Genomic DNA, 27,975 nt, shown 5'->3' with positions numbered 1-27,975 from the left:
TTGAACTTTTGTATTTGGTGTATTGCAATTTGGGCAGAATGTTAAGCTTCGATTCAGTATATATCTGCAAAATGTAAAATAATGCAATTAGCAAGCAGAGATAAGCTATTACTAATATAATCATTAGGATATATATACACTACATTTCTTCATTGGTGGAATTTTGAAACCCTGCTGGGTACTGGTAATCTTATGAGGTTTTTTGCTTCATTATCTATATTCTACATGTGCTGTTGATGCAAATAAAAAGAACTTCTCTCTCTCTCTCTCTCTACTGATGTATTTATTTGTAAAAATATTTGGGCAAAAATGTCTAGTTATTGGGCAAATCAATCTTAGGCTACTATGAGTTTTCAACATTTTACCAGTTTAAAAACTTCGTATATTTGTTATAGTGTAATATTTTGTATGAAGAACATTAAGATTTTCCCATGAATGTAAACTGTGCCATCTTCAATTTTGGAAATTATTGTATTTGGTATGTTACAATTTGTAGAGAATGGTAAGCTTCGTTTTAGTATCTGTGAATTTTCCAGTGTTTGATTTCATGTTTTTGTGAACTGAACTTGTGGGCTACAGTTGAAATGTTTTTTTATATACATAAAAATTATTTTTTGTATTAACTGTTGTTTGTCTTTGCCAATCCTAGGGTTGATATGCTCAGCTATTTACCACCATATATGACACAGTACATATTATAGTAATCAATGATCAAAATAATAGGCAAGTGTTATGTTGCTTTGGCATCCAATTCATGCAGTTAAAATATCAGGCAATATAGACAGTATTGATGATGTTGTCTGTATTTTCTGGCAAGGATTGAGTTTGAAGTTATTACCTATATATGAGTTATTTTGGTTCAGTGCCTGCGATTTCAGTAGTTGCTTCATCATGAACTTAGAATATCTTGGTACCATACAGTAATTATGTTAATGAAAAAACATTGGCTATAACTTCACTGTAATATGAGATCAATATTCATACTAATAGCAACTTAGTTTTGTTCAAAGGTGCAAATTTGATGTGCATAGTATGATAAACTGTAGAGTAGAATTCTTTTCAGGTTGTAAGTAGCTTGGATTAAGTAATGTTACTAGTTTGATAAGTAAATAGGTTGTCATTTGAGATTTTTTCAATGCAAATTTACGAATCTTGACTCTTGATTTTTTGAACTATCTTTATAATGAAAAGATTCAGCTACTTTTGGTCTGGCTTTTTATTGCAATTGAGCTAGAGATTTTGAAATGATTTGACGACTTGGATATTTAGCCACTGTTGTCCAGTTATTGTTGAATTCTCAGTTTAAATTGTTGTTGAATCCAGGTAGGCCTAATATATATACAGTCGAAATCGGCTAGTCGCATATCGGTTAAGAGCATAAATCGCTTTAGAGCATAGCATTGCATAATCCCAAACCATTCCCATTCACTTGTGAAGAAAATTCAACGGTTAGTCGCATAATGATTAATCGCATAAATCGGCTAAGCGACTAGGAATTCTTGATAGATTTGTAGACTTTTATCACTTAACCGCATATTTCCTTTGGCAAAGCAAAGTTACTCAAGATAACACCTCAAGACAGACAGTTAGCGCCTACATGATTTAAACAATAAAGTAAAACCGCACGAAAAAAGGCCTTCTCTTCTATGATTTGAGTACAGTGCTGTATGAATCACAAGACCACATTTCATTTATGAATTGTTACATCATAAACAAGTATCATTACGTCGCAGTACGAACTGTAGAACCACAAGACTAAGGAAAATCTAAATCGCATGATTAGTGAATTTTCTTTCTTGCTCGCTGAAGCGAATTCGTTACGGTTGGGTGATCACGGCAGCTACCCGAAAGCCACGAGGAACGCGCGTGAACAGTTGTTGCTGCGTCACACTTCGCTGACCAACAGCCAAACAAAGTAGTACCGTTATTTGGAATTCGGTTGTACAGTACTATTCTAGAATATTCTGTAAATCTCCTAACACTCCGGGTTACGTATTAAGGCTCAATGCCTTCGTTCATCGAAAAAGTCCAGCGGCCTGTTTTCACGCTTTTGCGTTAGATAAACGTTCGGTATTGACGTATAGGATACTGTCAAACAATGTAAACGGTTAAGCGCATATACCGTTTAAGCGCATAAAAAAGCTTGACAAAATGACTATGCGCTTAAACAATTTCGACTGTATAATGGAAGATGTGTTTGAATGAAATGGAATGCCAAAAATGATTTTGCACTTATTCATAGGGGTCGAAATAGGGTGGGCCGGGTGGGCGGCGCCCACCCGGCCATGAAATGAGGGTGGGCAAAATATGTTTCGCCCACCCTGTTTTCATGACACTTATGAAGTGTTCGTTACAATTATTTCCGCTTTTGTTAAACGCTGAATTATCCAACCAACTGCCGCGCAACTTCTTGTTTTATGCTATGTCTCTCGCTAGGTATCCGACAGAAGGAAGCAATTCCGCAACAACACTGCGTTGAAAAAAAGGCGGTAGGCCTACTCACTGCATTGTTGTTGCTAAGGCAACTGCCACGGTAGGCACTTTAACATGCAGATATCCAATCCACCACAAACCAACCAGATGTTACGTTATCTGTCCAATTGTGACCATTCCAGCATTCAGCCAGAGACTTGATTATTACTTTGAACTTTGTTCGGTAATTACAGAAGAAAAAAGAGTTATAGCAGTAGTGAGAATCAAACCCACGTCAATGAAATGACTAGCCTACCACCGCCCTAACCCTCTGCGCCAAGCCAACCGATGGCAAAGAGATGACTTAATTTAGCTTGAATTTGCGTTTTTTCCTTTGTTCTTTCTCAACGCAACCTTGATGACGTTATGAACAGCGTAGCTTCTGATTGGTTCGTGCTGGATTGGATATCTGCATGTTAAAGTGCCTACCAACTGCCACACGCTGGCAATTCCTTGTGAGAGAAAGCCACGTTTGATCTTTTCTCTGAATGGTCTCACTTTCGTTACATCACAATCAAACTTCAGTTCCGGGTCAGCGTAAGGGAATATGAATATGACATCATATATAACATTACAATAAAATAACCGATACAAACTAAAGACGTACTAAAACAATCGCGTTTTACAAATCTTTCCTCACAAACTTGTTGCTGAGTATAAATTGGGGCACCGCGCGATGTTGTCATTTCATTATTGAAAAGTTAAACATGAAGCAAAGTCGAACGTCTATTTGCGGATTCTTAAAACCAGCTAGTTTTCGGCGATATTGAAAAAAACAAAACGACACGATGTTTAAAAAAAATACTCAATATTTTGATACTTTTCGATGTTTTTGTTCTAATTAAGAAAAAAGTTTCCCAGTCTTCGAAATTAGTGTCGGCAATTGCCGACACAGATGCATGAATGGCGCATTAGCGTCGACAATAAAAATGCCGAGGCCACACGAGCGCTTGTAAGGTTAGCGTTAGACATTCCTCCCAGTCGTTATGCCACAGCCATAGATTTGATCCTTAGTCAACACCCTGATGGAGCTCTGCGAAAAAGAGGCGTGTGGATGGGTATCAAAGCACGAAAGCAGCAAAACGTGGACGCTTCATTGCGAACGGCGAAGACAGTGTAGATGAGCCAAGCGATGATGAACCAGTGTAGATGAGCCAAGCGATGAGCCTCTTGATGTGTCCAATTTCAGTGATGACACGACAACCTCATCCTCCGATACAGCATCTGATGATTCCGATTCTGACAGCTAGTTCTTTATCAAACAGACTTTGTGTTGCTCGCAGTATCCCAATTGTGCCGAAATTAGTTAGTGGATACGTAAATCGAGGCAATCTTCTCGCATGGAGCTATTAATTTGTTACCGGTACCTGGTTGAACAATTAACGTTATTTTATGATAATTCAACGTCGCTAAATATCGAATTAATGTAAAACAAACGTAAATTTCTTATTGAGCATTGTTGTTACGCAATATAACTCGCCGGCAAAATTAAATCGATTTGTGCGGACTCAAATGTTGAATCAACCCAAAATTAACTTTTCTCCCCCCCCGTGCCGTGAGTTATTTAACGTGAATTACCGTAACAGCGTGCGTATCGCGTTGCTCGCTTTATCGCTACTTTTGGTATTATTAGAAAAGATGTACTATCCAGAATACAAACCAACATTGAAATTCTACAAACAATTAAATCAAGAAAATTGAAATATTTTGGCCACATGATTTGCAATAATTCTATTCAAAGACAACTACTAGAAGGAAAAATGAACGGCAAACGAAATAGGGGCAGAGAATTTGGACTAATGATATTGAAGACTGGTCAGGACTTAATTACAAAACTGCAGTAAAAAAATCTCACAACAGAGAAACTTGCCGTCTCATTGCCTCCAACCCTTGACGAGAGGAAGGAACTTAATGATGATGATGGTATTATTACATCACAACAAATCAAACAGTGCAGTCGTGATAGACTACTCCAGTATATTTTTCGCTTCTCGTTTTACATGTTTTGGTACAATTTTTTTCGTAATAAACGTTCACAGCAATTGCCAGGGCAATTTCAACTTTTGCCGTTTGGCCTTGGCAACGTTTTTGTAGGGGGTTTACAGTTACGAGTTAGGGCTGTAATAGTTAAAATATTGAACAAAATTGAAATAAATATTGATATTGAAAAGATATCGTATCGAAAATTCGATATATCGCCCAACACTAAAACCAGCTTCCAAAAGGCGTCGAGATGATAACGCTGAAGAAGCCACGTCCAGCACGAATGAACGTAGCGATGACATTGATGAAGAAAGCAGTGCTTCAAGGATGGACAGTGGTGAAGTCAATGTCTCAGGCAATGCACCGGTAGTTGTTGAAGACAGCATGAGCCATGGATCTCTACCTGCTCCATTTGACGTTAGCATGATGCCGGATCAGCTTCTGGCTCGGGAAGGTCGTGTGTTGCAAAGGAAGCTTTTTTCCGAATTCCAGTGGATGCGTCTTAACCCTGATGGTACTTGTTACTGTAGCTGCTGTTTGTGGGCCTCGGAAAACAATCGATTATCTGCCGCAGACCAACGAAACAGTCAGCAGTCACCTGTCCGAACATATTGCGGCAGATCCGAAAGTGCCACTTTAAAGATAACAGGTCATGCGTCACGCGCTTTTTAGGTCGCAAAGGAAAACATAAAAGAAGTTTGTTTAGTTTAGCAGCGCAAGAAAGCAAACATCAAAGTTATTAAAGCTTAATTGCTGCACAGTCTTTGTGAGAAAGACTAACCATTGCGAATTTGCGAACATACACATTCAATGAAATCTGTTTGAAAACTCTCGCCCACCCAGAATTCCTCTGTTCTAAGAAAAAATCGACGCCTATGCTTATATTGATGTGGATTGTGAAAGGGAATTTAAATCTTATGCGTCTATTTTACAGCTTTATAACTAACTTTGTTAGCCTACTTTGTTAATCGCTGACATGAAACTGCATAGGAATTTTATTTTATCTGTAGTTTGTTTAGTAATATCAGCTACTTGCAATGGTGATGTCATAGAACAAGAAGAACCTGGAAGCAACAAACTGCCAAGTTACTCCGAAGATGATTTCCATAAAAATGTACCAGATCAAGATCATTTCATTATGTTTTATGCACCTTGGTAAGAAGACTTCTTATTGTACTTTATTTGGCTATTGTCATCAAGTAATCTTTACTAAAGATCAGATCTATGGTGTACAGTATTGCTAAAGGTCAGTGTAGTCTTCTATTAGGGTGTCGGTCAGACCCAAAGATTGACATAGATGTTTGTTTTTGTTTAGCAATCCAAACACAGGTTTTTCTATTTCTTGGAACAGCTTGTACTTTCTGTCGGTATTACACTGCCAAGGCGCTTTGCACTCGGTTGCTGTGACTTTAATAAAATGTATTCAACACACAGAACAGGTCCAAATGCTAGCGGTTAAACTAGTTTTTTAACCGACACAATTAATTATTGACTTAAGCTTAATTTAGATTTTCTGCATAATTAACAAACAGTTAGAAATAGAAACGGCAATTCACTACAAACCTTGATAAACACAATCTCAACTACTAAATATTATGCCAGCTACTTCTTATCTGAGTTACGGCTACCTAGTTGCTGGTAAGCGATGAACTGAAAAACCAGCAAAGCAATTGATTGTGACGTCATAAGAAAACGTGGTTGTGACGTCAAGAGAAAATTATGAATAAAACAAAAAGGGGCGACGCGGTCGCTTTATGGATATTACATTCTCCCCCCAAATGTACGATACATGCTAAGTACATTTACAAAGACTAAATATTCATGAAGCTAATCTATTTACGCGCATTTGATAACAGTTCGCTAACAGAAAGTTCACACGAATTGACGTACACCAGCAGGCGAATCCTTCAGGTAGACGAGCAGCAAAAATCAAGGCGAAGTTAATCTACTGTCTTCACTGGGTCGAGCCCTCAGGTGCTTGCGGGGAAACGTTCGCCACATTGTCGTATTGCGCCGCCTTTTCCCACGCTAGGGGTCGACGTCCTATTACATGGGAACGTGTCACGCTTGTTGTTGCTTGTTTGATTCACAAATCAAGCACAATTTTGAAACTGGTCTTCTTAGGACACCAAATTGTGTTTTTAGTTCGACTTGTCGTACGATTCCGTGTTTATCGGGCAAGGGTGTAGTAACCTTTCCGATTCTCCAGCAACCGCGCGGAGCGTTGTCGTCGACAATGAGGATGATGTCGCCAGCAATCAGGTTTCGTTGAGCGTTGGGCCACGTTCGTCTTAATGCAATAGTGGGTAGAGATTCGCGTGCCCAACGCTTCCAAAACAAGTCTGTCAGGTGTTGCACTTGTCTCCATCTACGGCGTCGATAGGAATCCTTTGCATTGAACAAGCCGATCGGCATGCTGGTGTTTCCGTGGAGCAGTAAGAGATGGTTGGGGGTGATCGGTTCGTATTCACCTGGTTCGAAGCTAACTGGTGTTAGAGGCCTGGAATTAAGGATTCGTTCAACTTCTATTATAAGTGTGTTGAATGTGTCATCGGTTAAGGAATGACCCTTTATTAGCAACACTTTAAAAACACACCGAATCGACCGCACCATGCGCTCCCAAGCTCCCCCCATATGGCTAGCAGTGGGTGGGTTAAAGTGCCATTTGATTTCTTTATGAAGAAAATATCTTTCGATTTTGTCACAATTCAAGTCCTGAAGTGCTCGTTTCAACTCTCTTTCTGCACCTACAAAATTAGTGCCGTTATCTGAGTATACTTCTTGCGGTTGTACTCTTCTCCCGCAAAACCGTCGATAGGTGTTGATGAATGAGTCTGTAGACAGATCTTGGGCCACCTCTATGTGCACGGCTCTGGTTGTCAGGCATGAAAACACGCAGCCGTACCTTTTGACTTCACTTCGTGCCCTTTTTATTAAAAAGGAACCAAAATAATCGATGCCTACAAAAGGGAATAGAGGTGCAGCAGACCTCAGCCGGGCACAAGGCAAGATGGCCATTTGCTGTTGACCCTTTGGCGCACTCCGTTTTCTGCAAAGCATGCAATCGTTTATCTCCCTTCAAAGTGCGGCACAGCCCTTTCTGATCCAGAAACGTTGACGCAGCGTGGCCCACGTAAAATGTGTACCAGAGTGACCACAGTCTTCATGGCATTTGCGGATAACTAGTTTTGTGAGGTGGTGGTCAAGGGGCAGAATGATGGGGTGCTTAGCGTCATCGTCTATCGTGGCATTGTCAAGTCTTCCACCATTCAGCAAGCCCTTGCTGAATTGAGGATTAACTTTCATCCATATGTGGGAAAGTTCATGTCCTTTTAGCTTACATACTGAAAGTTCGCCAGCAGTTTCTAACATGGTTATCATCGGTAGGAATTGCTGTCTTTGGACAAACTTCAAAATAGATGTTTCGGAAGAATTGAGCTCGTCCACAGTAAGCTTTCCGGTTTTGACGTTTTTTTTATTCTTCAGGTACTTGAAAAATCTTTTTAACCATGCAGTGGCAATCTTTAATTTACGTAAGGAGGAATAGTGCTTAATGAGGCAGTCAACTCCATTTTCCTTGGTCGGGTCTTCGCTTCCTTTCGATATCGTGCAAATGTTCACTGAATCTTCTGGCTTTGATTGAGCTTGTACTCGTGGTGCTACTGGCCAACGGTCTTCTGATTGCCATATAAATTCTGGGTCGCACAGCCACTTAGACTGAAGAAACTTGTGAACGGTCATTCCTCGGGAAGCTGCATCGGCTGGGTTCAGTGCTGTGCTAACGTACCGCCACTGGCTGGGAACAGTTTGCCTATGGATTTTTACCAATCGATTAGCCTCAAATATTGGAAAACGCTTGCCTTTATTTCTGATCATGAGACGGATGGCGTTTGAGTCTGTCCAAAAAAATGACTCACAATCAGCATACTGAAGCTGGCTTCGTATCCATTTGTCGGCTTCCACGGCTTGAACAGCTGCAACCAGTTCCAGCTGAGGAATTGTTTTCTGCTCTAATGGTGCAACCCTGGCCTTTCCACAAATGAAAGAGCAGTGTATTGAGTTCGAATCGTCCACTAAACGCAAGCATGAAACGAATCCGTATGCCTCTAAAGAAGCATCTGAGAAATGGTGCAACTCCCGATTGACAACACTGCCAAAGCCTTCAGGTGCGAAACAGCGGGGTATAGCAATCCTTTCCAGATCAGACAATTGCTCGAACCAAGTTTTTCATTTGTTGGCTTCTTTTGTTGAAAGCTTATCGTCCCACCCATAATTTTGCCTGATAATTTCTCTTTGCAATAGCCTTGCTACCAAGATCACCGGTGCTGAAAATCCTAACGGGTCGAAAAGTGCATTTACAGCTGAAAGAATAGTACGTCGAGTGAATTTATAATCATGGGGAATCTTTGTGGTGGTAAATTGAAAATGGTCCTCAGTGACGCTCCAATGAACGCCAAGAACTCTTTCCTTGACAGGCTCGTTTAACTGTATGTTTTGCATTGATTTTGCTCTTTCCTTTTCTGGTATAGTGTTCATTACAATTGCACTTGTAGACATCCATTTGGTCAGACGAAATCCACCAATCTGCAGTAATCCAGTAAGATCCCCAATCATTTTTATGGCATCGTTTTCGGTGTCGACCGATGTTAACAAATCATCCGCGTAAAAATCATTTTCTACAACTTCGGATACTTGTTTGTCAAAGGTGGCGCCAAACTGCCTGGCAGTTTGGCGCAGGGCAAATGTTGCGCAGCAAGGTGATGACGTAGCACCGAATATGTGCACAAGCATGCGATGTGGTACAGGTGGTTGGGACAGTTGGCCTTTTGGCCACCACAGGAACTGAAGAGCTCTGCAGTCTTCTTCTTTCACTCTGACGCGGTGGAACATGGCTTCAACATCTGCCACAATCGCAATTTGTTTCATTCGAAAACGGGTGAGAACTCCGACCAGACTGTTTACAAGATCTGGTCCTTGTAGCAATGCATTATTTAGGGATTGACCATTGTGTGTGGCGGCACAATCAAATACTACTCTAACTTTGTTTGGCTTGTGGATGTTATGCACTGGGTGGTGTGGTAGATACCACGTAGTGTCGTTTGAGTGCTTTTCATTGTTTGACAACACCTCTGCATAGCCTTTATTGATATACTCTTGCATAACAGTGACATAACTCTCTTGCAACACCGGATCTCGTTGGAATCGTTTTTTAAGTGACTTTAACCTCCTTTCAGCCATATACTTGCTACCCTCGGGCAAGAAAGTATCTTGACGCCATGGTAGCGGAAGATAGTAGTGTCCGTCCCGATGCTCTACATTGTTTTCGAGGAGTTTCATGACATAGCAGTCGTCTATAGAAAATGCCTTCTTTAGTTGACCACTTGGCTTGCATTGAAAATCTGTATGGCTTGCAATGCTTGCAATGGCTTGCAATGAACATCTGTATTTCTTTATCTAGCAGGCTATCACATTTGACAAAGTTTGCAGACACGGTTCTCTCCGAAGTATCACCTGCTACAGGGCCAAGTAGGGACCATCCAAAGATTGATCTTACTGCAATGGGTTGACCTGGGTTACCCAATCTAGTTTCTAAAGGACACTGGACGATAGGGTGGTCCGCACCAAGCAACACCAGCACTTCACTACTACTTGCAGTGGGAAATTCTAAACCTTGGAGATGGGGCAGGTCCTTCAGTGTTTGTTCTGGTAACGTGGGATTTAGTTCTGCCGGGATTTTATCGATTGCAAGAGCATGACTGATGTCGATACAGTCGTTGCCGTTCAATGCCGAAATAGTAAAGCTTAGCTGTTTCCCTTTCCATCGCTTAGGTCCATTAGCCACAGTGTTGATGACCAATTCGCTGCTCTCCCCAGTCAGGCCCAGAAGGTCACCTAACTTTTGATCACACAGTGTAATTTCGGATCCGGAATCTAATAGAATGTTTGCTGAAATTGCTTTCCCATTGGCCTGTATGATGGCAGGCACCACGTTTAGATATGCATGGCAGCTAGATCGGACAAAATTATTGTTCAATTGTTGGTTGGCTTCTAACTCTTTTCTAGGTTGGGTTGGTTGAGTCACTTGAATGTCATGCAGGAGCCCGTTGTGATGTTGTTTGCAACCACGAATCGTGCAATAACTGGCCTTTTTGCATTGCCTAGCATGGCGGTATCGCCCGAAACAGTTAAAACATCGACCATCCTTTTGAATCACCATCTTCCGATCTTGAATTGAAAGCTCTGCAAAGCTGTTGCAATTATCGAGAAAGTGGCCTGATTTCGAGCAGAATGGGCAATTGACGGTTGATTGTGCAATCTCAGTTGGTGCCTTGCTATCATGTGTTGTAACGGCATGACATGAACTACTTGCAGCTGGTGCTTTGGTGTTTGAAAGGAGAGTTAATTCATCTTCTGGATAGGCAGTCACAATGGCCACTTCTCGTTCAACAAATCGGACAAAATCTTAAATCAAGGCATACTGCCTTTGCCAGTGGCCTTTAAGATCTTGGGGTAGTTTTTCAGCCAACATGAGGATTGAGTCTACACTTATTAAGTCCGCAAAGTCACCACTTGCTTTTAGAGTTTCAAAACATTTTCTTAGCAAAACAGCATAGTTGCATATATCATCTTTATTTTTTGACTTTAGCATTGGCCACTTTATTAACTTTTTCTTAAATGCCTGGGCTATAAGTCTGGGTTGTCCAAACCTTTCATACAGGGTTTCTGGGGCTCGTTTGTAGCCTTCTTCAACGGGGACGATTGATGGACAGTGGTCTATAGACTCCCTGGCTTTTCCAATGGTAAACTGCATCAACAATGTCAGTCTTTTTCGATCGCTTGAAAAGACAGAGTGGACGTTTTCAAAGAAATGTTGTTTAAACAGACAATAATCTTCAGGATTTCCCGAAAACTGTAATGATTCAACTTTAGGCATGCTGGCTTGTTCTTCAAAACCTTTTAGTGCACCAGTGAAAAGATTAATTAGTTGTGACTCCTGATTAATAGGGTTAGATGTCACATGATTGGGTGTCACAGTTACGTTAGGAGTGTGATTCCATGAATGAAAAGCTTGTGGGGGTTCTACAGGTACTGGAGAATGGCTTGGAATGAAACCTACATCCATATTAGTACGGCAGGTTGGGGTAGGTTCTGGAGATGGTTTTATCTCGTCGTGGCCAAGATAAACACAATTTTTAAATAAAGACTCACCGCGTTCAGACCTTTTGAAGTAGCGGTCATCCAGTTGAGGAAAGTCGGTAGGGCTAGCATGCACTTCAGGTTTCAAGGGTCTTTGTAAATCCTCGGATTTAAATTGTTGGTACATGGTAGCTGCATTTGCATGAACCGGAGGGCAATCTTGTGAGCTCTGTTTTATCACATTGTCCAGGTCTACAGGGATGTCATTGAGCACTTCGTCTTCGATGACAGCAAGTTGGAGCTCTTTTTTTGCTTGGAGCCTTCTTTGGCTTTTCTCTATAAAAGCGAGTTCTTCTTCTAGCATTTTACACTTGAGCAATGCTTGTTTTCTTTTTATTTCAGCTTGTTGCCTTGCCTTTGTTTTTCTAGAGAAGCTGGACGCGGAAGAGCCCAGTGATGATCCACTGGCAACACTAGAAGTTTCGTCCATTTCGGCTGTGAACTAGTTTAACTTTCTATGTAGTCTTCTATTAGGGTGTCGGTCAGACCCGAAGATTGACATAGATGTTTGTTTTTGTTTAGCAATCCAAACACAGGTTTTTCTACTTCTTGGAACAGCTTGTACTTTCTGTCGGTATTACACTGCCAACGCGCTTTGCACTCGGTTGCTGTGACTTTAATAAAATGTATTCAACACACAGAACAAGTCCAAATGCTAGCGGTTAAACTAGTTTTTTAACCGACACAATTAATTATTGACTTAAGCTTAATTTAGATTTTCTGCATAATTAACAAACAGTTAGAAATAGAAACGGCAATTCACTACAAACCTTGATAAACACAATCTCAACTACTAAATATTATGCCAGCTACTTATCTGAGTTACGGCTACCTAGTTGCTGGTAAGCGATGAACTGAAAAACCAGCAAAGCAATTGATTGTGACGTCATAAGAAAGCGTGGTTGTGACGTCAAGAGAAAATTATGAATGAAACAAAAAGGGGCGACGCGGTCGCTTTATGGATATTACAGTCAGGCTTTTGTTTCTTTAAATTGTTATTGCTCACATCTGTGGCAATCTTATCTGATTATGCAATTATACAAAGCTAAATCCTTTTGTAAACAGATTGGATACAAGACTGAGTTCTTGAACTTTAAATAAATATATAAATAAAGACATTAGCCTATGGATGGATGACATCCCATGGATGACATTAGCCTACATCAGGGGTTCCCAACCTTTTTACGATCTCGTACCACTTCTTGCAGAACAACTAATTTGATCAAATGATATTTTATTCAGAAGAATAATATTGGCGTACTAAAATAACACTAAAGCACCACAACTAAATTTAATGAGATTTTTGTTTTTATTTGCTGTCCACCAGTTGGACGATGCGTGGTGTAAGTTTGCTAACAGTGCGTCGAAAGTCATTTAGTTGGTTTCGATTTTATGACTTGATATTCATCATGACTGAAAATCCCTGCTCACATTCTCACGTAGAAGGGAAAATCAGTAGCTGTGAAACAGCATGTAAAGCTAGCATTGAATATGAAGAGGTCATACTGATCCAGAAGTTTATTGGAGAACATTCCTTGTAATTGTTATTGAACATTTTATTGTGATCTATTTTTAGCCGACAACTAGCATTATTCAACGCTGTTTGTAGCTTAAGCTATAAAACAGTATATATCTATGAAGAGCAATCATTTGACATAATTAACGGCCACTGTCCCGCAGCGTTGTACAGCCTTTCAAAGCAATTGTACTCCTTGTTGACAATATTGACATGACCTGTATGTTAAAGCTCGTAATGATACGAAACAACAGGAATAGTTACTTAACAATAAGAATAAATTTCGGGAATTTTTTTTGTAAACAAAACCAGATAAACAAATATAAAGTTGTGAATCCAGGGTTTGTGAAAAAGCGGAAGCTACCGCGTACCACCTGAAAAACCTTCACGTACTACTAGTGGTACGCGTACCACAGGTTGGGAACCCCTGGCCTACATGCTACAGCCATGTAATATTTGATCATTCCAGTGATAATGTAGGACTGAATTACATAAATTGCTTTAGCTTTATGATAATCCTCAATTGCAGGCCTCGAAATTCACGGCGGACATGTCCGCCGTCACAGCATGTGATGTCCGCGGGAAGTACCATCTAGATCGGTCACATTTGTCCGCCGAGAAATAACATATGAACTAACGATACAAATCGTCATTGCATAGCATAGCACTGCATAGCATAGCATAGCACTGCATAGCATAGCACAAACAATTGTTGCGAGAATATAATTTCCCACGCATTCTAATGCTTATCGAGAAAATGTGAATACCGGTACTGTATCCCGTTTAGCTTCCATTCAAGCAGGAAAACTTTCGATTTTTACGTTGCTTCAACGATTGATGACATTGAATCCAGCGTAACAAAGGTGAATTCTTTGCCAAGAATCGATAGGAGTACAGGTACTACTACAGTCTACAATCACGCGCAACTTAAGTCTTACATCACAATGTCTGGCTTTGATCTCCGAGTAATATTGATAAGGCAAGGTTGGTTACAAAATTAGATTATACAAGTGGGCTATTACAGCAAGATGCAGCAAAATTTGTTAAGTTTTGGTATTACAATAAGAAAAAGCCCAGGGAAAATTCACCTTCGCTAACATGACACGCAAAAATAAACCTAGAAAAAGCCTAGTGAAACTTTGCACAGCAGAAAATAGTAGCGTTAGTGTAGAAGTTCTCCGACTCGTGCCCAGAGCATTGTGACGCAAGAAGCCACACGATCGGTCGGTGGAAGTTAATCAGTTATGCGGCGTATTAAGCAGCTACACGGCGCTTTGACTTCAAGCGCACGTCGTTGGTCAGATAAAAGCCTTTACTTCGCTGAAATTTAAAAAAGCCTTCTAAACCGTAGCTATAGTTCTCAAATGGCGAAGAATTATCAAGATAAAGTGTGTCCGCCGTGAGACTTAATTTGTCCGCCGAGATAGCTGCTCAGTGCTCAGACTGGACACGTTTGTCCGCCGTCAATAAAAACGAATTTCGAGGCCTGAATTGTCTTATATTGTTCTATTCAAAGGTACAAGAATTCAATATGTTCATATTTCCCAACCTCGAGAAACCTCCAAACATCAACACTTAATTTTTTTTAATGGGCACTTACAATAAAAGCAACCACTCTGCTTGTATCTGTGCTATGTGAAGTTGCATTTGCTTTTCTTAGGTGTGGGCATTGCCAACGGCTCAAGCCTGTATGGGAAGAACTCTTCAGCATAATTGAAGAAGATGATGATCAAGATATTGCGATTGCAAAGGTACATCTTAAGATATCGCATAATCATAATTAGGGATATGCATTAGACAATTTTTATTTCTAACTTTTATCTACACTGGCGACATCTGCATCGGTAACCCCACTTGAAGCGGGAATAAAGCCAGGACATCTGAAAGTTGTTAAATTAATTAGCATTAAAACCATTATATACATAGTTATTTAAGAATCTGATTAAATATCCACTTTGTGCTGTTATATATTGTATTATTTTGTACTACTACTGAGTTGTAACTTGAAATACTGTAAATCACCTTAAACTGAATTGTAGTACGTTTTTCAACATTGACTTTTTGTTGTCATCTTGCTTATTGTAACAAACGCTTAATCTGCATTCATAACTATCTGACCAATTTTGGGATAAACAGAATGAAATGAACAAATACATATTGTTTTTGACGCTTTTTATCCAGTTGCTGTCCATTTACTTCTCTATGTCGTTTTCAGTACGCACAACCTTGTTTGGTACAACAAACAAATTGCAGTAAACCAGTCAACAGGTCATGTCAAGAAGGGTAATGCACGGCTATTAAAATTTATACAATCTTATGTATGCGGTTATTCATGTTCGATAAGATTCATCCACAGGTACATCCATGTTCATTAGAACTTATACAAGTAAATATAGAGTGAGGGCAAGGTTTGTCTTTTTCTCCGCCCTGTCAGTTGTACTTTTGTTCTCACTGGTGCTCGCAAACTGTTCCTTTGGTCTGCACTGACGAGGCGCGATTTTCAAATCTTTAAATTTTTAACAATGTGAAGCAACTTAAAATTGTATTCAAATTGTTTAGGTGGATTGCACTGTTGAAACAAAGCTGTGTTCTGATGAAGGAGTACTTGGTTATCCAACGTACGTATGAGTACCACTAATGCCAATCATGTATTGATCAGAACGCAACAGTGATACTACATTGCGAAATGTAGAGAGCCGCACATTTCACGTGAAGAGCCGCACGCTTTTTAAGCTGCGGTCACATCATTGTGCTGCATTGTAAACATATTGTCAATTCAACTTTTCAATCTTCATATAGGTTTTGCACTTGTAACGCAAACATGGTATTTCCTTTTTTTGGGAAGAAGAAAGCGTGAGATAAATACAACATTTTAAGTTAGAATATTGGCCCCTTTTTCCAACGTGCGTGTGTTAATACATGTGCTAATTGCAGTAGGTTCTTTTTTCTTGTGTAATTAATTGAAAGCAGTCCAGCTCTCTTTGTTGTAATATATACTGTAAAGTGTAAAACATTTCTTTGGGTCACTGTGCTTTTACCATTACGGGATTAAGTTTTAATAAAGATTTTTTTAGCTTGAAATTGTATCCAATGGGAGAAGAAGCTGTGAGACATAAAGGGGCAAGAGATTTGAAGTCTTTGAAATCTTTCATTGACAATACGTTAAAACCTGAAGAAGATGAAGAGGGTCTAATTGATCACGACAACGGCTTATATCAGTTGACCGCAAAAAGCTTTGAAGATCATATTGCCGATGGGAAACACTTCATCAAGTTTTATGCACCTTGGTGTGGCCATTGTAAGCGACTTGAGCCGGTGTGGTCGGAACTTGCCAAATCTCACATTCCTTCAGAAGATAAAGTGGATGATGTCAAGATTGCGCGGGTACATCATTTTTACCAACTTTCCGCATTGTTTTGATAATGGCAACGATATGATAGATATTATATTTCATGCAAGTCGTTCATCCTTGAACTAACGTATGCTGTGTTCTCTCAGATTGACTGCACGGAACATAGGGAAGTTTGCTCCAAGTATGAGGTGCGAGGCTACCCCACTTTACTCTGGTTTGAAGAAGGAAAAATGGTTAAGAAGTATCAGGTCTGTCAACGTAGTTTTTACTGCTGTTTAAATGTGATGAAGTTTCTAGTCTCGTATTTTGAGCATGTTGTTGGGGGTTCGGGTATAAAAAAAAAAGATATAACATTGGCGAAAAAGATTAGAAGTAAAAGAGGGAAGACGATGCAAGAGATGGATTGATGGACGAAGGTGTCACGGATCGCTGCAAATTAAAAACCTACGATCTGAAAAAAAGCACGAGTGGAGAAGAATCTTCTGGTGACGATATCAGCTAAATTTAAAGAAAATCCCTCAATTCACTTGTGATGATCGTACAGAATTGATTTTGTTCAATATTCAGCCTTAGTTTACTATACCCCAAAGGTTTCAATCAAACTCAAATTGCTCTGATGGCCAAATGAATACTTGTAATTTGCCCCAGTGCCGCAATATCTTTTTGCATCTTGCTGAAAGTTAAGCCTGTCTCCCTAAACCGCTCCGATTTTCTAGTTTTACCGACGTGTCCTACTGAGTTTTCGATCCACACTCTCCTTCCATAGGTACCTCAACTCCCCAACCTGACCCCTGCAACATAAGCTGGTGGACCTCCTCTCTGGATGCATCGCCACTCCAAAAGCACGCTGCTCCCCACCACCACGGGTGTTGCAGGCCGGTTCTTTGAAGTCTCTAACCTGGATTGTGATCGTCTCGCCATGTCAATTATTTGTACCCGTGCGTTGTCGACGCTGATAAAATAGCTCATTTTATCGCCGTTCAATAAACAAAATAATACACTCAGCATACAATAAAAGAAGTACGGTTGTAAGAACGTAAGATCGTAAAAGAAGCAAAATAGTAGTAAGAACAAACAGATAGAAAAACACTGCAAAAAGAAAAAATATGCAAACGGAATGACTTGGACCGGGAGAGTAAAAGTCTTGCAACCGATATTCAAAATGCTCGAAAAATAACCAAATCTTTGAAGAACTGACTGCCGCAAATAGGCTACCATGGTTTCTATTGCAATAAAGGCACAAGAAGTGACGAGGCAATGTGATTGTGATGTAACAATAACAATATGGCTTTCTCGCACGCAGTAAAATTGCGTTACAGTAGGCTAGCGCTTAAAAGTCGAGTGAAGTTTGATGGGTATTTTCAGATTTTTTGAACAGTTTTAAAGTGATTTTTATCTTAAGTGAATACTGAATATGAATGAATTTTAATTGTTAAATGTTTGAAATTTCAAAAATGCATCGCCGGCCGCACCAAAACGTCCTCGCCAGCTGCGTGTTTGAGACCCTTGGTCTGCACTCCAAATTTCAAGTATGCTCGATTATCATAAATGAGCTGCCGATGACTAACGCGACGAAGAAAATATCTAATCATATTAATGACAAGGTGTTGTAAACTCTGGGTTTTTTTTTTCGCTGAGACTTTTCGGTCGTTTGTCCGAAATGACTTAAAAAGTTTCGGTCATTTCTTATTTATTTGATAAAGCTTTGGTAGAGAGTTTGCTTTGTTGAACCATAGAGAAATAAAACATAGTAACTACACGTACTTACACGTACGTGTCGAAAACGTTTGAGTTTATTTTATTTTATTTATGTTATATTTTGTGTGAAATAAAGTATGTTAAACCCGCTAAAGTTACTATGTTTTATTTCTTATTTATTTCGGTCATTTTTTCTGATGAAAATATTTCCTTTCAAGTAGCTGATACAAACCAAAATTTACACTTCCTGACTAGCTACAACATTAAATTTTGCTGAGAAACGTTGTCGTGTTTTATCTGAGAAAAGTTAGAACAGATAAACGTTTCTTCAATGTTCATCAGCGAAACTTCAATCTTTAATGTTCATCAGCGAAACTCAACCTTGCAACACCCGGCCGCAGACATCTTTTATTGCACACTAACACACGTTCAAAGATAACGCAAAACAAAAATACAGTACTGTACAATGGAAAGGAATAAAAACAAGTAAAAATGATCAAATAAAAAAAACACGTTATGCTCAAATGCAGGGTTCAGTCCTCGAAATAAGCGGCGGCACACGGCAATTGCCGTGGTAAATGCCGCCGCAAACGTAATAATGGCCATTCTGCTACGGCAATAAAAATGCCGTCGCAAAATGAGCACTTAATTCGGACAAAAATTGTTCAAAATTTCTTCCTGTTTGATTTACTCGCAGCGTGAGTTTAATCAGCAGAAACATCGCACCAAGACCTCACCTCGGACTATTTTACTTGCTGTGAACATTCACACAGTCTTCAAAATTAGCATATTTTTACTTCGCAAAAACGTTGACGAGGTCAAACGGCAAAAGTTGAAATTGCCTCGGCAATTGCTGTGAACGTTTATTACGAAAAAATTATACCAAAACATGTAAAACGAGAAGAGAAAAAAATAATCGAATAGTCTATCACGACGGCACTGTTTGATTTGTTGTGATGTAATAATACCAAAAGCAGCGATCAACGCGATACGCACACTGTTACGGTGATTCACGCTATAACTCATTGGGGGGAAAAGTAAGTTAATTTTGGGTTGATTCAACGTTCGAGTCAGCACAAATCGATTTAAGTTTCCCGGCGAGTTATATCGCGTAACAACAATGCCCAATAAGATATTTACGTTTGTTTTACATTAATTCGACATCTAGCGACGTTAAATTATCATGAAATAACGTTAATTGCTCAATCAGGTACCGATAACAAATCAATAGCTCCCTGCGAGAAGATTGCCTCGATTTACGTATACAGTACACGTACACTAACATAATTTCTGCACAATTAGGATACTGCGAGCAACACAAAGTCTGTTAGATAAAGAACTAGTCAGAATCGGAATCATCGGAGAATGAGGTTGTCGCGTCGTCACTGGAATACTTGAAGACGCAAAACTGCCCGTTCATGAACGTGCGATGCCATATGATTGGAAGCATTACTTTTCTTTACTGCCAAAGAACCATTTATCCAATTTTGTACCACTTTTTATATTCGCAACGACACCGGTCAAAAATAAGCATTCGATGAAAGAATAACTTTTGCGTAACAATTAAGCCAGTATTTATCAGGTTGCAAACTTTTTACAGTTCACAAGAGCATTGTCAGCGTATAAAATAGCGTGCGTGATGCTCTGGGCTACCGCCGTGTGACACACGATGAAGAAGAAGCGCATAAAATTTCTTTTGATTAAAGCATACGGCAATTGCCGCCGCAACCCACGGTTTGTTGATTTGGCGACGGCAATGTTTTTGCCGTGGTAGATGGAAGCTAACTTCGAGGGCTGAGGGTTACTCAACTAATGTTAACAAAGGTCCAGTTTGACAAGTTGAATATTTTTAGCGGTCTGGTAAATAAGTTATTTTCCACGCAACCACGAAAGTTAAATTATCTGTAGCTACCAAACCACTTTTTTAGGTAAAATGTAACTCGAATTGGATTTCTGAGAAAGTGTTGGGAAATCTGGGAGTCGAAGCCCCCCAGTAGCTAGGATAATCACAGTAAAAATTGCTTCCTCCCAGTAGAAATCTGTTCAAAGAAGCCCTGAAACGTGGCAATGAGGTTATTCTTCTAAAAGCTCAAGGTCCACCATCAACACCCACAAGGTCCGAATTCGGACCGCAGTCCGCTAGTTGAGTAGCCCTGCTCTAATGGTTCGCAATTACAAAGTGATTTAACTCCTCAACAATTTTACCGCTCACGTTTTAGCGTGCTCGCTTCACTGTGCCAGTGCGCGTATGCCGTGTCATAATTGAATGTTTTGTATGATGCAGCATTTAACCTCAAACGCAAAGTTTATCTTCAGTTGAACAACGCAAGCGATTTCTTGTTGGAGTTCGCAGCCGAGAAAGCAAACTGAATCCACGTTCTACGGTTGCGTTCTCTGCATTAAAAGTCAGCAAAGCATTAGCAATAGCTGCCAAACTTGGCCAATCTATACCAGGCTTCACAGCTATTGTTAAAACTTTTGTTAATTGTTAATCTTTTTTCGGACATTTTGACCGAATTGACTATATTTTTTTCGGACATTTTGCTAAAAAATCGGTCAATGACCGATAAATGACCGAAAAAAAAACCCGTGAAGTGTGTATGCGTCTACCTTTAATCCAGTTTGAAAAAGGTTTCAAGGTAATTGTGAGACCTAGGTGCTGTGGTGTGTTTGATTTTTTGAATTTATGCGTGAATGTTGTATCGAATGTGGTGTTGATTGCGGGTCTGCTACTATTCGGTGAGTCCGATTCGGTGAGTCCGATTCGGTGAGTCTGATTCGGTGAGTTCCTAACCTCTAACCCTAACTCCTAACCCCTAACCCTAAAACGGCAATGATAATTAGGCCACGGTACCCAATAATTGAAAAAAAAAATTGAAAAAATCCCCCGTTAAGGGATCGGACTCACCGAATCGGGCCATTCCGGTCGATTGCTTAGGTCTAGCTCTACTGACCTTGATGGTCCAATAACTTTCACGAAGTTTGTACAATAGTTTCAGTTGTTAATGAAGTTTTTTTTTTACAAATCCATGCATAGACTGATAAATTGCACGATCGTCTGGCGCTAATGCCAATTTTCTGTATGTGTGCTAACGCCTGTACCAACTGCAAATAAATGAAGTTTTGTTTGTTTAGCACATGACTAGTGAACTGTGTTCTGAAAGCTGATGCAATTCGCTATTACCACAGCGAACTCGCAGCATCAGACCCAAACAGATTGTTAATATCTACATTGTGAAGTAAAGTTTTGAAGTATGATCTGATTTACAAATAGATATACCATTATATATACCTATTAAAGCTTTTATGATAATAAATCGCTTGGCAATTCTCTTGCCTGATTTTGTATCTGGAGTTTTTCCATAAACCTATTGGGATCTATCTTGCTTGAACTAAGAATGCAAAAAATCCTAAATCAAAACGGTTGCCGATGAAAAGTACATTAAGAATTATTTTATTTTAGAAATATCTCTTAAGTGAGACTAACTTGATACTGCAGCATGAATTTCTATGTTTTTTTTTGAAATGATAGATTTATTAGACACATTGCTGCTTGGTTTCGTTCACACCAACTAGTTGATTATTTTTATATGTCAACACACACCGCAACTGTTGTAATTCCATCACTTTGCAACAAATTGCTTCCTAAATTAAAATGAATTTGATGTTAAATGTATTGTATACAACATATTTATGGCTTGTGTGTGTGGTACAATAATGATTATTATCTGGTACTGAAGATATTATTCACACTTACATGAAGAAGGCAACGAACCGCCTCCATGGATGGCAACAGTTTGAAGTATCGTAGTTTGTTGTCGACGCTAATTAATTATTTCGAATCCTCCTTCCATGCTGTGTGACAGTGATATAGAATTAAATTAAAAATTATGGTTATTTTTAACCATTGATTGGATTACAGAGCGGCCGAGACATCGAAAGCTTTGAAAAATATATTCGTGACATGACCGGTGCTCCTCTTCAAGGTGAAGATGATGATGATGATGAACCGTCTGTGGAAGGATTATTTGATCTGGACGAAAATAATTTTGAGTCACACATAAGTGAGGGATTTCATTTCATCAAGTTTTATGCCCCTTGGTGTGGACATTGTAGACGAATGGAGCCGGTGTGGATAGATCTCGCAAAATCACATCTTTCATCTGAAGATAGTCCGACTGCTGTCAAAGTTGGAAGGGTAAGTTGGTTTCGTTGAACTGTTGATAATGATCAACCTACTTTTGATAACAGTAATTATTACCAAAGATAAAAGACATGGTGTTGAAAAGAAGCATTAAAGCACAAAAAAAAACTTTCTGGGCTGTCAGCACACACCCAAAATGAAATTAGAATGACCGCGATTTGCTTTTGCTTTACAATCTTGATATAATTTTCACATTATAATAGTTACGATTACGAAACATTTTATTGTAGTTTAGCTTTCAATGTTTACAGTTACACAAGCCGATTGTGATCTTGAACGAAGTCAATAGTAAACTTGAATTAAACTTTATTTTAATTGAATTTCGAAATATTAAGACAGTACGTACTCGAATGTTCAGGTGGACTGCACGAAGAGCCAGAAAGTGTGCTCCGATTATGATGTCAAGGGCTACCCTACGCTTTTATGGTTTGAAGGGGGAAAGATGATGAAAAAGTATCAAGTACGTTTCTAAGTCGGTGTGTTTTAAAAAATAGCCCACTAAAATGTTGTGGTGTATACAAAAAAGTGCAGGATGTCAGCAGTTTACAGTGATGACGTTTCAAACTGTGTGTTGCTTCTTTTCTGATGCCCTAATCTGTCCGTCATCCAAAATCCGTCATTTTTACATTGATTCAACGTCTGCAGACGATATGTTTCTCGGCAGCCGATTTGTAGCAAGAATTGACAGCTATAGACACGTGTTTCGCCCATGAGGCTGGGCTCATCAGTATCGCACCGTATTTGTTCAACTGTTTTATTCGCATCAACAGCGCACGGGTACAAAGGTTTTTTTTTTTTTTTTTAAAGGATTGACACGGCGAGAGAGCACAAACAAACAAATATATTCGACCGCCGCTTCACCAGTCAGTTTAACTCTTATCTTTGTGGAAAGAAAAGAGCCAACAAAACCAACAGGCGCCAGGGCAGAGGACATTGTGAAGAAAGGGGCGTTCTTCCCAGCTATCAGCCTGTACTAGTGAGTGCTCAGCCTTGTGCTGATAGCCGGGAAGAACGCCCCTTTCTTCACAATCTGCAGACGATATTCGTCCAAACTTAATGTTACACTGTTACATTGGTGACGCCCATGTTGTCACAATCCTCTACAGACGAAATACAAAAAGCACGAAATGGTTAATAATTTTTTCAACTGTTTTTTTTTCACAGTGAACAAAACTCTTTTGTGTGGTAGTTTTATTCTGCGTAAACAGACATGATAACATTCTATAAAGAAGCTACTTTATAAACTTCAGGGTGCCAGAAATCTGGCGGGTTTTGAAGCTTTCATTGCGACAATGACAGGAAATGAGCCTGAAGAAGAACAGGATGAAGAGGCGAAAGCAGAAGAGGTGAAGCCCACGCCATCACCAGTATTTGATGACAAACCGAAAGACACCGAGGTAAAAGTAACCGCACTAAAAACTTGTTTCTAGATAACTTCACTGATTCAAGTGATTTTGAAGTGGTCGTGATTTTGAAGAGGCCGGTCACCAAGGTGGATATTCTTCCGCTTGCTTTGAGAGCGTTGCCACCAGTTAACGATTCCATCTGTTAACTGCTCAAACTAGGAGTTGAATCGTCGTCGCTTGATCTTACCTTTTTGCCAAGTCACTTGGGCTGTAGTGTATAGAGTAATAGCACCCACGAATGGATTGCTGTTGCTAAGCAAATAACCGTAAACATTTTGTAGTTTTCTCACACTGCAACTGGTTTACTTTAAAAAATTCTCATTATGATTGAGAATCGGCTAAATACAAGATATGCCTGAGTCTTCTCTGCACCGGTATTTTTGCTTTGGTCCTTTTCTACTCGAAATCGCAACTTGTTGTATTTTTGTTACCAGGATGAGCTGGTTTTACAACTTGATGACGACAATTTCGATTTCAATACCGCTGTGGATGTTACCTTCGTTATGTTTTATGCTCCGTGGTGTGGCTTCTGCAAGAGACTCGCTCCCACTTGGGAAGAGCTCGCCGTTGAGGATTTTTCCGACGTCAAGGAAGAAGTGAAAGTCGCTAAAGTTGACTGTACCAAAAGCAAAGACCTGTGTCAAAAATTTGAGGTGGGTGTGATGTAGGCCACTGTTGGCACGTTATGGTTTACTATTTAACTTACAAACTTCAGACAAAAATTTCAATTTTTACGTATCTTTTTGCACTGTCGATAATGTCAAGGAGCTCCACGATCATTAAGGGAGAAGTTCTTAACCTTTCTTTTCACATTTCCCCCTGACTAACTGTTTTGAAGTAAGTTTACCCCACCATGTTTTTTCCAGGTGGGAATTTTTGCATTTATGTAGTCTTTTTATATCTTTGGTAAATTAACCCCCTTGAGAGGTGAAATTTATTCCCAGTTGGGGATTTTCAATTTTATCGATAACCCTTGCAATGAGGGGCTGTGCTTTTTCCATCATGTCCTTTTCATCATATATATATAATATATCTGCGGAGCAATGATTGTTGCCTATGAATTGACCCAGGAACCTTGGAAGTGCATTTCCAATACATTAGCTTAAATCTTTATTTTCGTTTTGAAACAAGGATGTTCTTTTTTTAAAACTTTGCCGCATTATTGTGCAGTATCAAGTCTCTTACTTGTCGCTTGTGAAATTTTGTATCTCACGTGTTCCCAACCCAAACAGTTTACTGTCGACCAGGAAATAACGCTGACTGATCCACGACAGCGATGCATTGGTCTTTTTCTTTCCAACAATTTGTCTGTCAATCGTCGCTTTAATCACGTGATCGAAGTCCATAAAATTACTGATGTCGTACTTTTTGTCTACAGTTGCACACTAGAATAGAATGTCGATCAACGCAAGGCGTAAAGTGTCACCAACAATGCAACATAAATATTCAAAAGTAAAAAAAATGGCAAGATATTGTTTTTCAATTTGAAGTAATTTTTCTCCACTTTATCTGTAACATGCGCAAAAGAACCAAAATTTTGCTGTTTTAAATAACTTCCATTGCAACGGCGTTCTAGGAAGGGCAATGGTAGACGACGGATTCTTCCCACGTTTCCGCATATTACCCACGCATGGATATACCATGGTTAGCTGGATGTACATTGTACAATAACGCATTGGGTGCACCGTTCACAGTGTATTTGCATTGCGCAATGATATGAAGATCATAGTTGCGGTTTCACACTGTCAAAACATACTGCTCTATTTAGAGAATAATAGTTTGGGTGTTTTCTCATTGATTGTAGTCTCCGGCGTCGGTCTTCGTGTTTTTTTGTCAATTCGAAGTGCCTTGTGAAACAAACTCTTGTCAGAAAATAATTTTTTTAAGCTCGGGGAAAATGCTGTACAAAACACTGCCTTGACATACAGTATTGCCACTGCAAACTGCAATTTCTAGTTTTGTACGATGTTGTTTGCTTCTGCGCCGTGGCCCTGGTCTATGAGGCGATTTTCACGACATAGGTGCTACGGTTTTTAGTTGCAGTGTCTTAGAGTCTTCAGCCTTGTCATTAGTTGTAGCTGAAAATCTTTGTGCTGATTTCAGGTTCGAGGGTATCCCACGCTTCTCTTGTTCAAAGACGGTGCGCAATCGAGCAAGTATTCGGGCAATCGCAGCAAAGAAGATTTGAAGACTTTTATCATTCAAAGCTTGTCAAAGCAGCCAGCAGTTGAAGAGAAAAAGGACGAATTGTAGGAAAAAATGTTGCATTTCACAGCTATTAGAAGCAGAGCATCCCAATTTTTTTAGTGTACTGCCGATTTAGGATCCGGCAATCTTAGAAGTGTGAAATATGCTGATGCTTGATCATCGGCCAGCTGTGTTGATTCTAAAGATCTGGAATCTCATACTGTGTGTTTGGCAAGAAGCGAGTACCGATTTTAGCTGATGTGGTATCTGGTGTGTTTCACGTACTCAACCGCATGAATAGGATATTGCTTTGCTTATAGATTCAAGCATAAAACCCGAAAACAAACATTTTTTATATGCAAAATCGCTGCATAACATTCGCAAATGTGTAGAATGGTTTTAATTTTGTAAGTCTATGAAGAGGTTTTATTTAGAAAAAAATTCCGAGGAATTTATCAAATCTATTTTTATAAATGTCTGTTGTGGCATAAAAAAAACTAATGTTGCAATTAAATGTCGCATATGTCTTTTTTGTCATTTTAACACAGAAATCTTAACTTATTTAGTAGGTTTTTAAGCGACTGCATGTGCAGCCAGCTTAAGTATCTGCGGTTTGTGATGCTCAATGACTTTGAGGTGAAAACTTGCAACTTTTCCCAACGTTTATCTTGTCGCATTTCAACTCAAATTAATTTGAACCTCAAATTTAATTTAAATTTCTTGTATTGATTTATACTCCTGAGCAATTTGATGTGCTCTGTTTGGTAAATTCATTTCCGATGAAAAATCCAGTTGACGCCTGCGTAGCTATCGTGACGTTGTTTTTGGCTTTTTTTTGGAGGAATGCTTTTTCTAAGTTAATGTAGGACGACCTTTTGCAATTGAGATGCAATTCACTGATTTTCAATGAAAACGTAAACGCGTTCGTGTTTGATCAAGTTAGCCATACACTTATTATTTGAATTTCACATTTCACACGATAATATTGTTCTGAACAAAATATCGTCGCTGTTCATGCTTTTACATATAATCAATCTTCGACCTCTTGCATTGTGTCGCTTGCTCAGAAGCATTCGGTGATTCGAATCTAGAACTTCAAGAGACCTAAGAAGTGTGCCATCACATATGCTTGTGTTACCACATCAGTTGGTAGCGACCTTCGTATATCCCGCTTTTGTGTGATAATTGACACATGCAGTGTACCTAGTGACCATAGCGTGCTGGCTTAGGTAAATAAAGTGCTAATCGTGTAATCACTAGAATGTTTCATATTTTCACAACTATCAAAGGCCTTGGTCTGATGTGTGGAGGTTTTGGTAAAAATCCATTGGGGTTATACAACTTTCAATTTTTGGTCATAGGAAACCGTCTCTTCGCATTTTGACAAAAATTTTGTCACTCTACGATAAGTAGTTTCCTAAATATGTCAAATCCGGGGTATTCGGAAGTTCAATGACCTTGTCTCACATCTTTATGACATCATAATGAGGTAAAATCTCGGGGTTGAGTTTCTACCGAAAACCCACACAAGACCTCAGGCTTTTTAAAAATGGTAAAAATATGAAACAATCCTAGCGAGGCTAACCAGCCTAACCACCATATCTTGGCACAAAGTTTTCTTTGTACAGTATATTTTTACAATTTGGGTAGAGAGGAAACTCTTTTAAACCATAAACAGACATAACTAAGCAACAACACTACATTTAACATTATAAAAACAAAAAACAACAAGCGAACGTTTTCGGCTAGTCATATAGCCCTTTTCAAGCCTATAAGAAAAAATACATTATTACAAGAAATGCTAAAGAATCATATAGTATCACAGCAAAAATATGGTCAAATCTAATCATTTGAGAAACTGTCTCGCTCAAACAAAATGATAACTGAAAACTACACAGCACAACGGGTCAAGTATTTCAGAGGTAAAATTAATTGATTGTTCAGACAAGGACTCAGGCAG

The 27,975-nt window shown here is 39.3% G+C and overlaps 1 protein-coding gene across 1 annotated transcript; it reads left to right on the top strand.

The window, feature by feature from the left end:
- The first annotated feature begins 5,393 nt into the window (after window positions 1–5,393).
- Window positions 5,394–27,975, top strand: LOC145779804 (thioredoxin domain-containing protein 5-like). The gene is made up of 10 exons (XM_082591449.1): window positions 5,394–5,610; window positions 14,829–14,919; window positions 15,728–15,786; window positions 16,243–16,552; window positions 16,667–16,768; window positions 22,141–22,416; window positions 22,781–22,882; window positions 23,673–23,819; window positions 24,263–24,481; window positions 25,932–27,975. Exons 1-10 carry the CDS (start codon window positions 5,432–5,434, stop codon window positions 26,079–26,081), a joined length of 1,635 nt encoding a protein of 544 aa, XP_082447575.1. The 5' UTR covers window positions 5,394–5,431; the 3' UTR covers window positions 26,082–27,975.

This window comes from Aplidium turbinatum, chromosome 11 (assembly GCF_918807975.1).
Source record: "Aplidium turbinatum chromosome 11, kaAplTurb1.1, whole genome shotgun sequence".
Lineage (NCBI taxonomy): Eukaryota > Metazoa > Chordata > Ascidiacea > Aplousobranchia > Polyclinidae > Aplidium > Aplidium turbinatum.
This window is presented reverse-complemented; position numbering and strand designations above follow the sequence as displayed.